Here is a 13,364-nt window from a genome sequence, read left to right as displayed (position 1 = left end):
CTAACATTCTCGACGATACCTCACATGTGTGGCACATGCGAGCACATGGGGACATGGGCGCTTTAATTTTTATTTTATTTTTTTATTGTTCATTTTACTTTATTTATTTTAGTTTGAAATTTTTTTCCCCAAAAATATATTTTTGATCACTTTTATTCCTATTACAAGAAATGTAAACATCCCTTGTAATAGGAATATGGGGTGACAGGTCCTCTTTACAGTGAAATCTGGGGGGTCAATATGACCCCACATCTCACCTCTAGGCTGGGAAGCCTGAAATAAAAAATAAAAAAAAGATTCTGGCTTTGATCGTACTGGCGAGTTGGTAGAAGCACCGGAGGGCGATGAGGGGTGGGGGGCGTCTATGGCTGGGTATTTCAGGGTATCACCGAGTATGGCTGGGTATCTCTGAGTATGGCTGGGTATGGCAATTTATGGCAGGGTATTACAGAGTATTGGCGGGGTATTGGCGGGGTACTACAGAGTAATAGCAGGGTACTGCAGAGTATTGGGGGGTACTACAGAGTAATGGCAGGGTACTGCAGAGTATTGGGGGTACTGCAGAGTAATGGCGGGTACTGAAGAGTATTGGGGGGTACTGCAGAGTAATGGGGGTTACTGCAGAGTAATGGGGGTTACTGCAGAGTAATGGGGGGTACTGCAGAGTAATGGCAGGGTACTGCAGAGTAATGGGGGGTACTGCACTGCAGAGTAATGGCAGGGTACTGCAGAGTAATGGCGGGGTACTGCACTGCAGAGTAATGGCGGGGTACTGCAGAGTAATGGCGGGGTACTGCAGAGTAATGGCAGGGTACTGCAGAGTATGCACTGGTATTGCAGAGTATTGGCAGGGAATTGAGGGGTTAAATTCGGTGAGCAGCGATGTGGGCACTGCAGATGCAGCCCACATCGCTGCTGACACCGATCTCTTTCCCCTCCGCTGTACCGATCGGTACAGAGAGGGGAGGGAGGAACCGGCGTCATAACATGACACCGGTTTGTTTCCAAGTGATCACTCCGTCATTTGACGGAGCAATCACGTGGTAAACGGCCGCTATGAGCGGCCATTTACCGTGATCCGTGATGCGCCGGGTCCTGTGGACCCGGCGGTCACGGATGCTCTCGAGTGCGCGCACCTCGGGGCACGCGAGAGCAGAATTCTGGGAGGCCGTTAATTAACGGCCTCTCAGAGTTAAACAACCGCCCTGAAGCCGTTAATCGGCAATGGGCAGTTGTTAAGTGGTTAAAGCTAGATCACTAGCTATATAGGTGAGGTGAATATAGTGGTGTATACTGCAGTCAGGGCACAGACAACAACCACTACACAGCAGCAAGATAGGAAATCAGCCAAAAACGATCGGTGTGTACTGTGTTGAAGGTACACAGAACACCCACTGCTTCAGATGCTAAGTAACACACTACACGAGGCCGCCTCAAAGGCGGCCTTATATAGTGTGGGGTGTGCACTACACAGCCTGAGCTATGATTGGCCACAGGCAGGATGCTTGTGGCCAATCATGGCTCTCCTCGCTGCCGGCGCTGCGATTGGCCAAGCATGCGGGGTCACAGTGCATGCTTGGCCAATCATGGGGCAGCAATGCACTGCGCCACCGCAGTGCATTGTGGTCCGCGCGCGCGTCACTCGAATTTTGACGCGAATGGCCCAAACGTTCGGAATTCGCCGAACGGCCGAACAGCCAATGTTCGAGTCGAACGTACGTTCGACTCGAACACGAAGCTCATCCCTAATAAACACTACATTTGGAGAGTAGTAGGTGTATGATGAAAGGTACACCATTTCTACTGTGAAACATGGAGGTGGATCGCTGATGTTTTGGGGATGTGTGAGCTACAAAGGCACAGGAAATTTGGTCAAAATTGATGTCAAGATGAATGCAGTATGTTATCAAAAAATACTGGAGGAACATTTGCATTTATCAGCCAGGAAGCTGCATATGGGACATACTTGGACATTCCAACATGACAATGATCCAAAACACAAGGCCAAGTCGACCTGTCATTGGCTACAGCAGAATAAAGTGAAGGTTCTGGAGCAGCCATCTTAGTCTCTTGACCTCAATATCATTGAGCCACCCTGGGGAGATCTCAAATGTGCAGTTCATGCAAGACAGCCTAAGAATTTCCAGGAATTGGAGGCTTTTTGCCAAGAGGAATGGGCAGCTTTACTATAAAGAGCCTCACCCACAAATACCATAAAACACTTTAAGCTGTCATTGATGTTAAAGGGGGCAATACATGTGTAGCACTGACCCCGAAGGAGATGCTGGTTTTATTGGGCTTACCGTTAACTTCTTGACCGCTTCTCTGTCTAGGGGTTCCTGTGGTAGATGGCCCAAAGAAATGTGGAAACTGACACTGAATCTTTCTTTTATTTGAAACAGCAACAGAGTCTCTCAATGAAGGGTAGAGGGTTAGGAGTAAGTTCAGGTACTTTAGACTGCAAAAATGGAAAGTCACTTATAGGAAACATCCAGAGAATAGAAACGGTTTCCCAACTGGATTTTACAACTCCCGGATAGACCTCCTCTCACTAGGCCTAGCAGCTGGTAGGGTGTTAAGTAAAATCTCTGCCACGGACTTGAACGTAGGATATTTGAGAAAGTCTCTGCCACAGACTGGAGCGTAGGATAGTTGAGAAAAGTCTCTGCCACAGACTTGAGCGTTACTGAGGGACATAGACAAATTTAAAGAGCTATCATACGGCACCAGTATCTCTCAGCCAATCAAGCGATATCGTATGAGTGTAGATCCATGTAGTGTCTTTCAACTAAGCCTCCAGGCTCCTTCAGAGAAGCCAGACTTGCGCACGGCCTTCTCCTGAAGAGTCCTCTCCTGGGGTTTCTTCAGTTGCTGGGCCTCTCCCTTGGATGAGATGGCACCGGACCACCTTTGGATCAATAGGCCCTGAAATCCATTCAGACCTGTCCCTGTAGTTGCGTTGCCTCGGGCCAGCCAGCCCCGAGACTCAAAATGCATGGTTCCGCACCCCAGGCCAGGAGAGCCATGGGGCTGGGTCAGGAGGACCACCTGAACAGAACAGGTAGAAAAACTCTCCAGCACCAGAACCCTGGAGCACGTGATGTCCGTACCTTAAATACCACCTCCCAGAATGCACAGCAGGAGAACACTCCCACTGGGCTGGTTCCCAAAGAACAGTGGCATTCAATACACCCAGCTAGACTGTGCTCTTACTCTTGCCAGTGGTGACAGCGACACCTGCGGTCAAGGAGAACCCAGTGCAACCCAGCTGGACTGGTAATGAAACAATACATTTAGAAAATTTGCCCAAAAACCCAACTGTGGTTTCAGGAAAATTAACTTTAAAAAAAACATAGTGCCTGCTCTTCAGGAGCCAGCGCTACACATGGTATTAATAACTAGGGTAAACTTTTGATCAGGGTAATTTGATTAGTTTCTGTTGTGATTATGATTCAAAAAGAGTACCGTATATACTCGAGTATAAGCCGAGATTTTCAGCCTCTTTTTTGAGGCTGAAAGTGCCCCCCTCGGCTTATACTCGAGTCATCGCTGTCTGCCCGCTCGATCAGCGTGTCGAGCAGACAGACAGCGGCCATTCTGATTCAAAAGCCGCGCCTCCGGCTCCGCCTTCGCCTGTGATAGGCGGAACACTGAATTTCCCAGCAGCCTGTGTTCCGCCTATCACGGGCATCCGCTCATCCTCGTACTACGGACGAGGATGATACGACGTCCGTGATAGGCGGAACACAGGCTGCTGGGAAATTCAGTGTTCCGCCTATCACAGGCGAAGGAGGAGGCGCGGCTTTTGAATTTTACAATGGCCGCCGAAGAGGGCACGGGACGGAGGCAAGGCAAGGCAAGGCAAGGCAAGGCACGGCACCGCACGGCACCGCACGGCACCGCACGGGACGGGACGGGACGGAGGCAAGGCAAGGCAAGGCACGACACGACGGCAAGGCACGGCACGGGACGGAACGGAGGCAAGGAGGCAAGGCACGGGACGGAGGCTCGGGACAAAGGTAGGCTGGACACACACACACACACACACACACACACACACACACACACACACACACACATGGATACACACACACACAGGGATGGGTGGATGGATGGAGACACACACAGGGATGGGTGGATGGATGGAGACACACACAGGGATGGATGGATGGAGACACACACACACAGGGATGGATGGATGGATGGATGGATGGAGACACACACACACAGGGATGGATGGATGGATGGACACACACACACACAGGGATGGATGGACGGACACACAGGGATGGACGGACACACAGGGATGGACGGACACACAGGGATGGACGGACACACACACAGGGATGGACAGGCATGTCTCACCCTCGGCTTATACACGAGTCAATAAGTTTGCCAGTTTTTTTGGGGGTAAATTGGGGGCCTCGGCTTATATTCGGGTCGGCCTATACTCGAGTATATACGGTAAACACAGTTGATTGATAATAAATGGCTTCAGCCAAACACTAACCATGAGTGAAAGAAAATTTGTAAACTTGTGAGCACAATTGTATATCCACTGTAGCTGATGTGCAATTTTTAATAATGAAAAATTCAGAGACATGATAATTAACCTTATTGATTGCACTTTATTTGCACTATATTGGCACTGAGCACTTTATTTTGTTATACATGTCATTATATTACACATGTTGATGTATGTATACATGCATATTAGTAGTTTATAAGTGCAGCGCTGAGTTTAAATTCTTTTTGCCACTTTTTTTGGGGTACTTACCTTGCACTACAGCAGCAGCCCTTGTATACACTTTTTATTTCTTTATTTCCACAGCGCGGGTTTTTAATCATATTTTTACTCTTAACATTGATTATTTTGGTTTTACATATGTTGAGGTTAATCTTAAAACGTATTAATTAGTTTGGTTTACGTATGTTGAGGTTAAATTCTAAGTTCACATTTGTTCACCCTTTTTTTTGTAGATTCCAGCTTCACTATGTACCAATATAGGATGTTCTACTTTTGCAAAAATAAAAAAGCTTTCCATTTATTCTATACACGCTTACCTCACTGTCCTCATGGCTTTAAAAACACTGCTCCATTACTTCTGCCTTACTTCCTAGACAGACTTTGGGTCATGCCACAGGAAGGAGTTGACCAGCTGACCTCATTAGCACACACACTGCATCATCTACCCATCTATCATCCAGCTGGTCAACTCCTTCTTGTGTCATGACCTAAAGCAGGGGTAGGCAACCTCGGTCCTCCAGCTGTGGTGAAACTACAAGTCCCATGATACATTGCAACACCCTGACAATCACAAGTATGACTCCTAGAGGCAGAGGCATGATGGGATTTGTAGTTTTAAAACAGCTGGATTGCCGAGGTTGCCTACCCCTGACCTAAAGTCTGTCCAGGAAGTAAGGCAGAAGTAATGGATCAGTGTTTTCAAACAGTCATAAGGACAGTGAGGTAAGCGTGTGTAGAATAAATTAAAAGCTTTTTTATTTTTGCAAAAGAAGTACATTAATGCTACAGTATATTGGTATATAGGGGAGCTGGAATTTAGAGAAAAAAGGTGAACTTAGCCTTTAATCTTTACATGCATTTATTACTTTGGTTTACATACGTTGAGGGTAATCTTAAAACCTATTGATTACTTTGGTTTAGGTATGTTGAGGTTAATCTTAACTTGTATTAATTATTTTGTTTTACATATATTGAGGTAAATCTTAACATGTATTGATTACTTTGGATTTACATATGTTGAGGGTAATCTTAACATATATTGATTACTTAGATCACTGTTTTATTAGTGCTGCACTGTATTTATTAGTACAAAATAACATGTACAATTATCATCGCTGCTGATGTGATGAATTGCTTAACAATTGGTCATTGTAATATTATCATGGACTATTATACATTAAAGACACTAATAGTATCATTTTGTACCTAGGTGTTGCTGATTTGCCTCAGCCTTGTGCAGTTGTCACTGGCAGTTATGCTGGTGATTTTTGGAGAGTATGACCATTTAAGAACTATATCGTATGGCATTGTATTTATCTGCCATGTATTTGTAAGTACATCCATTTATACACGTGTCTCTTGATGAATATACTGTATGCCTGCTAAAAGTTTCTGCATGCTTTTAGTTCATCTCCAGACAAAACATTCTTTTTCATTTTAGATTAGAGTGGGGGAAGATTACAGCCTCCTAACATTGCTTTCTGTAGACATCTTGGAAAAATGTTCTTTCTCCTCTTTTTCCAGTGACATGTCACTAGTACAAAAAATTAAAGTGGTTGTAAACCTCAGACATGGAATTTGAACAAAGCATATCCCTCTATAGTATGTACTTGTCTCAATTCAGAGCATCTCTCTGCAGCCTCCTGTCAGAAACGGCCGTTTTTTCGGGAGCAGTGATTTTAATAATGATTAAAGTGAAACAATAAAAGTGTAATATTCCTTTAAATTTCGTAGGGGGGGGGGTTGTCTATAGTATGCCTGTGAAGGGGCGCATGTTTCCCGTGCTTAGAATTGTCCCTGCACAAAGTGTCATTTATGCAGGAAAAAAAGTCCTTTAAAATCACTCGCAGCTATTATGAATTGTCGGCTCCGTAATACAGAGAACACTCATTGAAAGTCCTTGATAAAAAAATAAAAAAATAAATAAATTTAAAAAAAAGCGTGGGGGTCCCCCAAATTCAATTACCAGGCCCTTCAGGTCTGGTGTGGATATTAAGGGGAACCCTGCCTCAAATTTAAGAAAAAATTTGACGTGGGGTTCCCCCTAAATATCCATAACCAGACCCTTCAGGTCTGGTATGGATATTAAGGGGAACCCCGCGTCAAATTTAAAAAAAAATTGACGTGGGGTTCCCCCTAAAAATCCATACCAGACCCTTTATCCGAGCACGCAACCTGGCAGGCCGCAGGAAAAGAGGGGGGGACGAGAGAGCGGCCCCCCCTCCCTCCTGAACCGTACCAGGCCACATGCCCTCAACATTGGGAGGATGCTTTGGGGGTCCGTGACCCCTCAAAGCACCTTGTCCCCATGTTGATGAGGACAAGGGCCTCATCCCCACAACCCTGGCCGGTGGTTGTGGAGGTCTGCGGGTGGGGGGCTTATCAGAATCTGGAAGCCCCCTTTAACAAGGGGACCCCCAGATCCCGCCCCCCCCTGTTTGAAATGGTAAGGGGGTACAAAAGTACCCCTACCATTTCACAAAGAAAGTGTAAAAAATGGTTAAATAAAACAAACACACTTTTTAAAAATTCCTTTATTAAAAATAAAAAAATAAAAAAAAGATTCCAGCGGCGGTAATCCACTCTTGCTATCCAGCGACGGACGATCATCTCTCCAGCGATGTCTCATCTCATCCAGCGCAGCGATCCTCCATCCTTCTTCTGTCTCCTCCACGGAGACACTGCAGGCATTCCGGCGGCTGACGTTTCTTATATACGGAGGGCGGGGCCACCCGTCACCTGACCCCGCCCCCCTCAGACGCAAGGGGAAACCCGGGGTTCCCCGTGACGTATGGGTGACCCCGCCCCCCTCTGATGTAACGGAAACCTGCCTGTGTTACATCAGAGGGGTGCGGGTCACCCCTACGTCACAGGGAACCCCGGGTTTCCCCTTGCGTCAGAGGGGGGCGGGGTCAGGTGACGGGTGGCCCTGCCCTCCGTATATAAGAAACGTCAGCCGCCGGAATGCCTGCAGTGTCTCCAGCCAAAACTGTTATGACTGATTTCTGATTGGGACTCTAAAACAAAGTTAATACTGCAGCTGCAGGAACAGATTCACAGGACTCAATCACTGTGTTTAAAATGTCCGTTCAGTGTCAAAATTTATTATTACATGTTATTTTATACATAGATAAGAAAGGGGTGGTGTGAGATGTTATTAAAAACTAACAAATAGAAATATGTTATTAAGAGCTAAACAAATAGAAATATATTATTAAAAGCTAGCGAATAGAACAATTGCAAAAGTAAAACAGTGAGAAGGGAGGGCAAAATGGAGTCTCTTGTGCTTAAATGAACAGTACAGTGAATGTCCATGTCATTTCCCTCCTTTTGTTTATTTGACACCATTCTTCTCCGCGTTACATTCAGCCGATTGCTGGTAACTCCTGTTACATTGGCGCAGAGAGACGGCGTCCTGTTCAGCTCTCTCCTAACTTTCTCACAATAATGGGTTCATCAGGGCTGGTGGACCATTTGTCGGTACAGCGGGTAGTCACACGGAGGCACAGCCTGATGAGGAAGTAAATGACAAATATGAGAAATAGGAACATCGCAATGTAAGCGCCTAGTTTCTGTAACCATGTTGCTATACCATATAAAAAGTCACCAAAACCTCCTAAAGCCTTAAAGGGGTTCCATCCATCTTTAGCAATATCTCTGGCCTTATTCTGTAGTTCTCTTATCTTAGCAAGATGTCCTTTTATAATGTCCTCATTATCAGAAATGTATATACAACAGTCGGTGCGAAATAACTTACACATCCCACCTTGAGCCAGGGTTGTGGGGATGAGGCCCTTGTCCTCATCAACATGGGGACAAGGTGCTTTGAGGGGTCACAGACCCCCAAAGCATCCTCCCAATGTTGAGGGCATGTGGCCTGGTACGGTTCAGGAGGGAGGGGGGGCCGCTCTCTCGTCCCCCCCTCTTTTCCTGCGGCCTGCCAGGTTGCGTGCTCGGATAAAGGGTCTGGTATGGATTTTTAGGGGGAACCCCACGTCAATTTTTTTTTAAATTTGACGCGGGGTTCCCCTTAATATCCATACCAGACCTGAAGGGTCTGGTTATGGATATTTAGGGGGAACCCCACGTCAAATTTTTTCTTAAATTTGAGGCAGGGTTCCCCTTAATATCCACACCAGACCTGAAGGGCCTGGTAATTGAATTTGGGGGACCCCCACGCTTTTTTTTAAATTTATTTATTTATTTATTTTTTTATCAATGACTTTCAATGAGTGTTCTCTGTATTACGGAGCCGACAATTCATAATAGCTGCGAGTGATTTTAAAGGACTTTTTTTCCTGCATAAATGACACTTTGTGCAGGGACAATTCTAAGCACGGGAAACATGCGCCCCTTCACAGGCATACTATAGACAACCCCCCCCCCCCCCTACGAAATTTAAAGGAATATTACACTTTTATTGTTTCACTTTAATCATTATTAAAATCACTGCTCCCGAAAAAACGGCCGTTTTTAAAACTTTTTTTTGCATTGATACATGTCCCCTGGGGCAGGTCCCCAAACACTTTTTAGGACAGTAACTTGCAAATTAGCCTTTAAAATGAGCACTTTAGATTTTGAACGTTGGAGTCCCATAGACTTTAATAGGGTTCTAAAGTATGCTATATAGTTAGCTCCGTCGAATCTTCTTTATACATTCGACAGACACCATAAGCCTTCCAAGACAGATTCGACCGTAATTCATGTGGATTTTCGGACGAATGCAATTTTTGAACGAAAAACTAAATAAATAAAAACGAATTTCGGGAGTAACTAAATAAATTACGTTTTCGGACGAAAACGAAATTCCGAAACGAAATATTTTACTCTGCACATGTCTATTGTGTATAGAAACTATATACACTGTATTAGATACTGTGTACACTGCCTGCACTGTATTAGCAACTGTACTATGGCTGCACTGTATTGTATACTGTGTACATCCCCAAAAGTGTAGTAGAAACTGTACACACTGTATTAGATACTGTGTACACTGCCTGCACTGTATTAGAAACTGTACAACGGCTGCACTGTATTTTTGTTAGGGCTGAGCCCAGCCCTTCCTTCTCTGAGCTGGCCGCTCAGCCGTTGGCTAATTGCCAGCTCCTATCTCTCCAAAGTGACTCACCTGTTGATGATCCTGCTCATCAATCCTGCCTACTGAAGCCATCTAGTCCAGATGATCTCTGCCTTCGCCGTGGTCACATTTCTAGAGAGGCTCTCCTGTGTTCCTGTTAAAGACGTGCTTGGCTGACATTTCTTCTGGTTGCTGGAACCGATCATACCTTGGGGCTGCGGACTAAAAAATTGTCTGAACGCATCGGTCAGACAGTCACCTTTTCCACCTCTCCTTCTGTGACTGACCGAAGCTTCGCCAGCATATTTTCCAGGACCAGGAGTTTGTAACCTCCCAGTCTCTGGGAACACGTTGCACAGACCATTCTGCAAGGCCTCCTGGAAATGTCTCATCCTCTGCTCCCTCTGCAATGGCAAGATAAGGTCTAGAACCTTACCCTTGTACTGTGGATCAAGGAGAATGGCCAGCCAGTAATGGTCCCTCTCCTTGATCCAAAGAATATGAGGATCCTTCCGCAGGCTTTGCAGGATCAGGGAGGCCATGCAGCATAGGTTAGCTGAGGCATTCGCTCTGGAGTCCTCTGGGTCACTAAGGACGACATGATCCGCAGCCACCTCCTCCAAGCCACGTACAAGTCCACGAGTTTCTTGGGACTATAAATCATCCCTAAAAGACTGCTGCTGCTGAGTGCCAGGCTCCACCTCCATGCTGACACAATCCTCCTCCTCCTCGTCCTCTTCCTGTGTGATGGGTGGGACGGCAGGAACACTGTCTGGATAAAGGGGCCTTGAGAGGCAAGGAAGTCCTTTTTTTCCTGACTCTGTTCTGCCTCAAGTGCCCTGTCCATTATTCCACACAGCGTATGCTCCAACAAGTGGACAAAAGGTACAGTGTTACTGATGCATGCACTGTCACTGCTCACCATCCTTGTGGCCTCCTCAAATGGTGACAGGACAGTGCATGCATCCCTGATCATGCCCCACTGGTGTGGTGAAAAAAAACTGAGCTCCCTGACCCTGTCCTGGTGCCATAGTCGCACAGGTACTCATTGATGGCCCTCTGCTGCATGTGAAGCCACTGCAGCATGGCCAACGTTGAGTTACACCTGGTGGTCATGTCACATATAAGGCGGTTCTTGGGCAGGTTGAACTCCTTTTGGAGTTCAGCCATCCGAGCACTGGCATTATATGATCTGCAGAAATGCACACAGACTTTCCTGGCCTGCCTCAGGACATCCTGTAAGCCTGGGTACCTGCCCAAGAACCGCTGCACCACCAGGTTAAGGACGTGAGCCAGACAGGGCACATGGGTCAGTTGTCCCTGTTGGAGGGCGGAGAGGAGGTTGGTGCTATTGTCACAAACCACCATTCCTGGCTTAAGCTAGCATGACGTCAACCATCTCTTGGCCTGCCCCTGCAGAGCTGACAAAATATCTCCCCCAGTGTGGCTCCTGTCCCCCAAACACACCAGCGCAAGCACGGCATGGCATCTTTTTGCCTGCGTACTTTCGTAGCTCCTTGAACGCCTACCTAGCACCGCTGGTTCCGAGGACAAAGCACAGAAAGAGGCCATGGAGGAAGAAGAAGAAGAGGAGGGGGTGGAGAAGAGAGGTGTGTCACAACCAGTAGCAGCATTTTGGAGGCAACACTACTGCACCTTGTCCTGCAGCCTTCCCAGCTGCCAGAAGAGTGACCCAATGGGCCGTGAAAGATAGGTAATGTTCCTGTCCATGCCTGCTGGACCATGAGTCAGTGGTAAAATGAACCTTACCACTGACTGCCCTGTCCAGCAAGGCCAAGACATTGCCTTTCACATGCCGGTAGAGAGCCGGAATCGCCTTCCATGAGAAAAAGTGCAGTTTGGGAACCTGCCACTGAGGAACTGCACATTGCGCAATCTCACGGAAGGTGGCCGAGTCTACTAACTCAAAAGGCAGCAGTTGAAATTCTAGCAATTTAGCCAAGCTAGCATTCAACTGCTGGGCATATGGATGGCTGGGAGTGAACTTCTTTCGACGGTCCAGAAGCTGGGGCAGGGAAATTTGCCTGCTACAATCGGAGGACGGTGTACTGCTAGCCCGCAAGTACTTGGCTGTGACACACCTAATTCTACACCTTCATTCCTCTCAGTGCAGGTTTCAGAGAGGACCGAAGGTATAGTGGGGTTGGAGATCCCAGCTGATGAGGAGCAAGGAGAGGTCCGCTTTGTTCTTTGGTGTGGGTCTTTAAGGTACTCTTGCCAACGAGCTGCATGGCAGATCAACATATGTCTAGTCAAGCATGTGGTGCCCAAGCGGCTGATGTTTTGGCCAGGCAAGATACGCTTGAGACATATCTTGCAAATAGCAGCGGTGCGATCTGATGCACTTGTCTCAAAAAAGGCCCACGCTAAAGAACTTTTGGAATAACGCGCAGAGGCAGCGCCCTGCACATGTGGAGCTCTGCGGTGTGATTCAGTCAGTGTGCTGCCCTTAAGCTGGCCCCCGGAGGGCATCCTGCCTCGTTGGAGATGTGCCTCCTCCTCCTCTCTCCTATCAGGCACCCATGTGGAGTCAGTGACCTCATCATCCCCTCCCTCTTCATCACTGGAGCAAACCTGGCAGTATGCTGCAGCTGGTAGAACATGACTGCCAGATTGCTGTCCTTCTTGAGCATCCCCTCTCTCTGTGCTCATGCTACTGCCTTCCTCTAGCTGGGTATCATCATCAGAGCCTTCAAAACGCTGGGCATTCTCCTGGAGCATGTTCCCAACATTGTGCTCAAACAGTTCGGAGGACTACTCAGGAGGACATGGTGGGTCTAGGTAAGGAGTGACTGATGACATTGAGATGACAGAAGAGGACGTGTTGGCAGCTGCTTTGCTAGTACCCTGAGCCTGGGTGAGAGAGGATGAGGAGGATGAGGAGGGCTTGGTCATCCACTCTACCAAGTCTTCAGCATGATACGTCTCAACACGTCCAGCTGCCAAAAATAATGACAAGCGTGTCCCATGGCCACGTGCTGATGACGATGCACCGCGTCCATGACCAGCACTGTTGTCTGTAGACACAGAGCCTGCTTGCCCACTTTTATTGGCTCGTGACTGTCTGCCTCTCCTTGTTGGCCTTCCAGACTTACTAATGGCCTGTAGGGAGATGGGAAAACCAGCAATTGGGGTAGATGACACAGTATACCGACTGTAATTACTGCAGCTGCCTGCCTGTGGTATAGGATCTCAAGAACACCAGCAATTGGGGTAGCTTCAGGTGTATACTGTGCAGGAGGCATACTACACCTACTGTAACTGCTGTAGATGCCTTTGTTACAGAAACAGAACAACGCCAGCAATAAGGGTTATCTTCAGGTGTATACTGTGCCGGAGGCACACTACACCCACTGTAAATGCAGCAGATGCCTGTTTTACAGAAACAGAACAACACCAGAAATAAGGGGTAGCTTCAGGTGTATACTGTGCAGGAGGCACACTACACCCACTGTAAATGTTGCAGATGTCTTTGTTACAGAAACAGAACAACACCAGCAATAAGGGGCAGCTTCAGGT

The 13,364-nt window shown here is 47.1% G+C and overlaps 1 protein-coding gene across 1 annotated transcript in view; it reads left to right on the top strand.

The window, feature by feature from the left end:
* The window catches only part of LOC143930380 (uncharacterized), a 158,661-nt gene that overhangs the window by 33,544 nt on the left and 111,753 nt on the right, over positions 1–13,364 (top strand). The window contains exon 4 of the mRNA XM_077454662.1: positions 5,958–6,077. Within this exon, the coding sequence (XP_077310788.1) occupies positions 5,958–6,077 (120 nt within the window). The remainder of the gene's footprint in view (positions 1–5,957; positions 6,078–13,364) is intronic.

The sequence above is a fragment of the Lithobates pipiens genome, unplaced genomic scaffold (genome assembly GCF_037356315.1).
Source record: "Lithobates pipiens isolate NorthernLeopardFrog02 unplaced genomic scaffold, aLitPip1_a1.2 Scaffold_25, whole genome shotgun sequence".
In the NCBI taxonomy this organism is placed as follows: Eukaryota; Metazoa; Chordata; class Amphibia; order Anura; family Ranidae; genus Lithobates; species Lithobates pipiens.
This window is presented reverse-complemented; position numbering and strand designations above follow the sequence as displayed.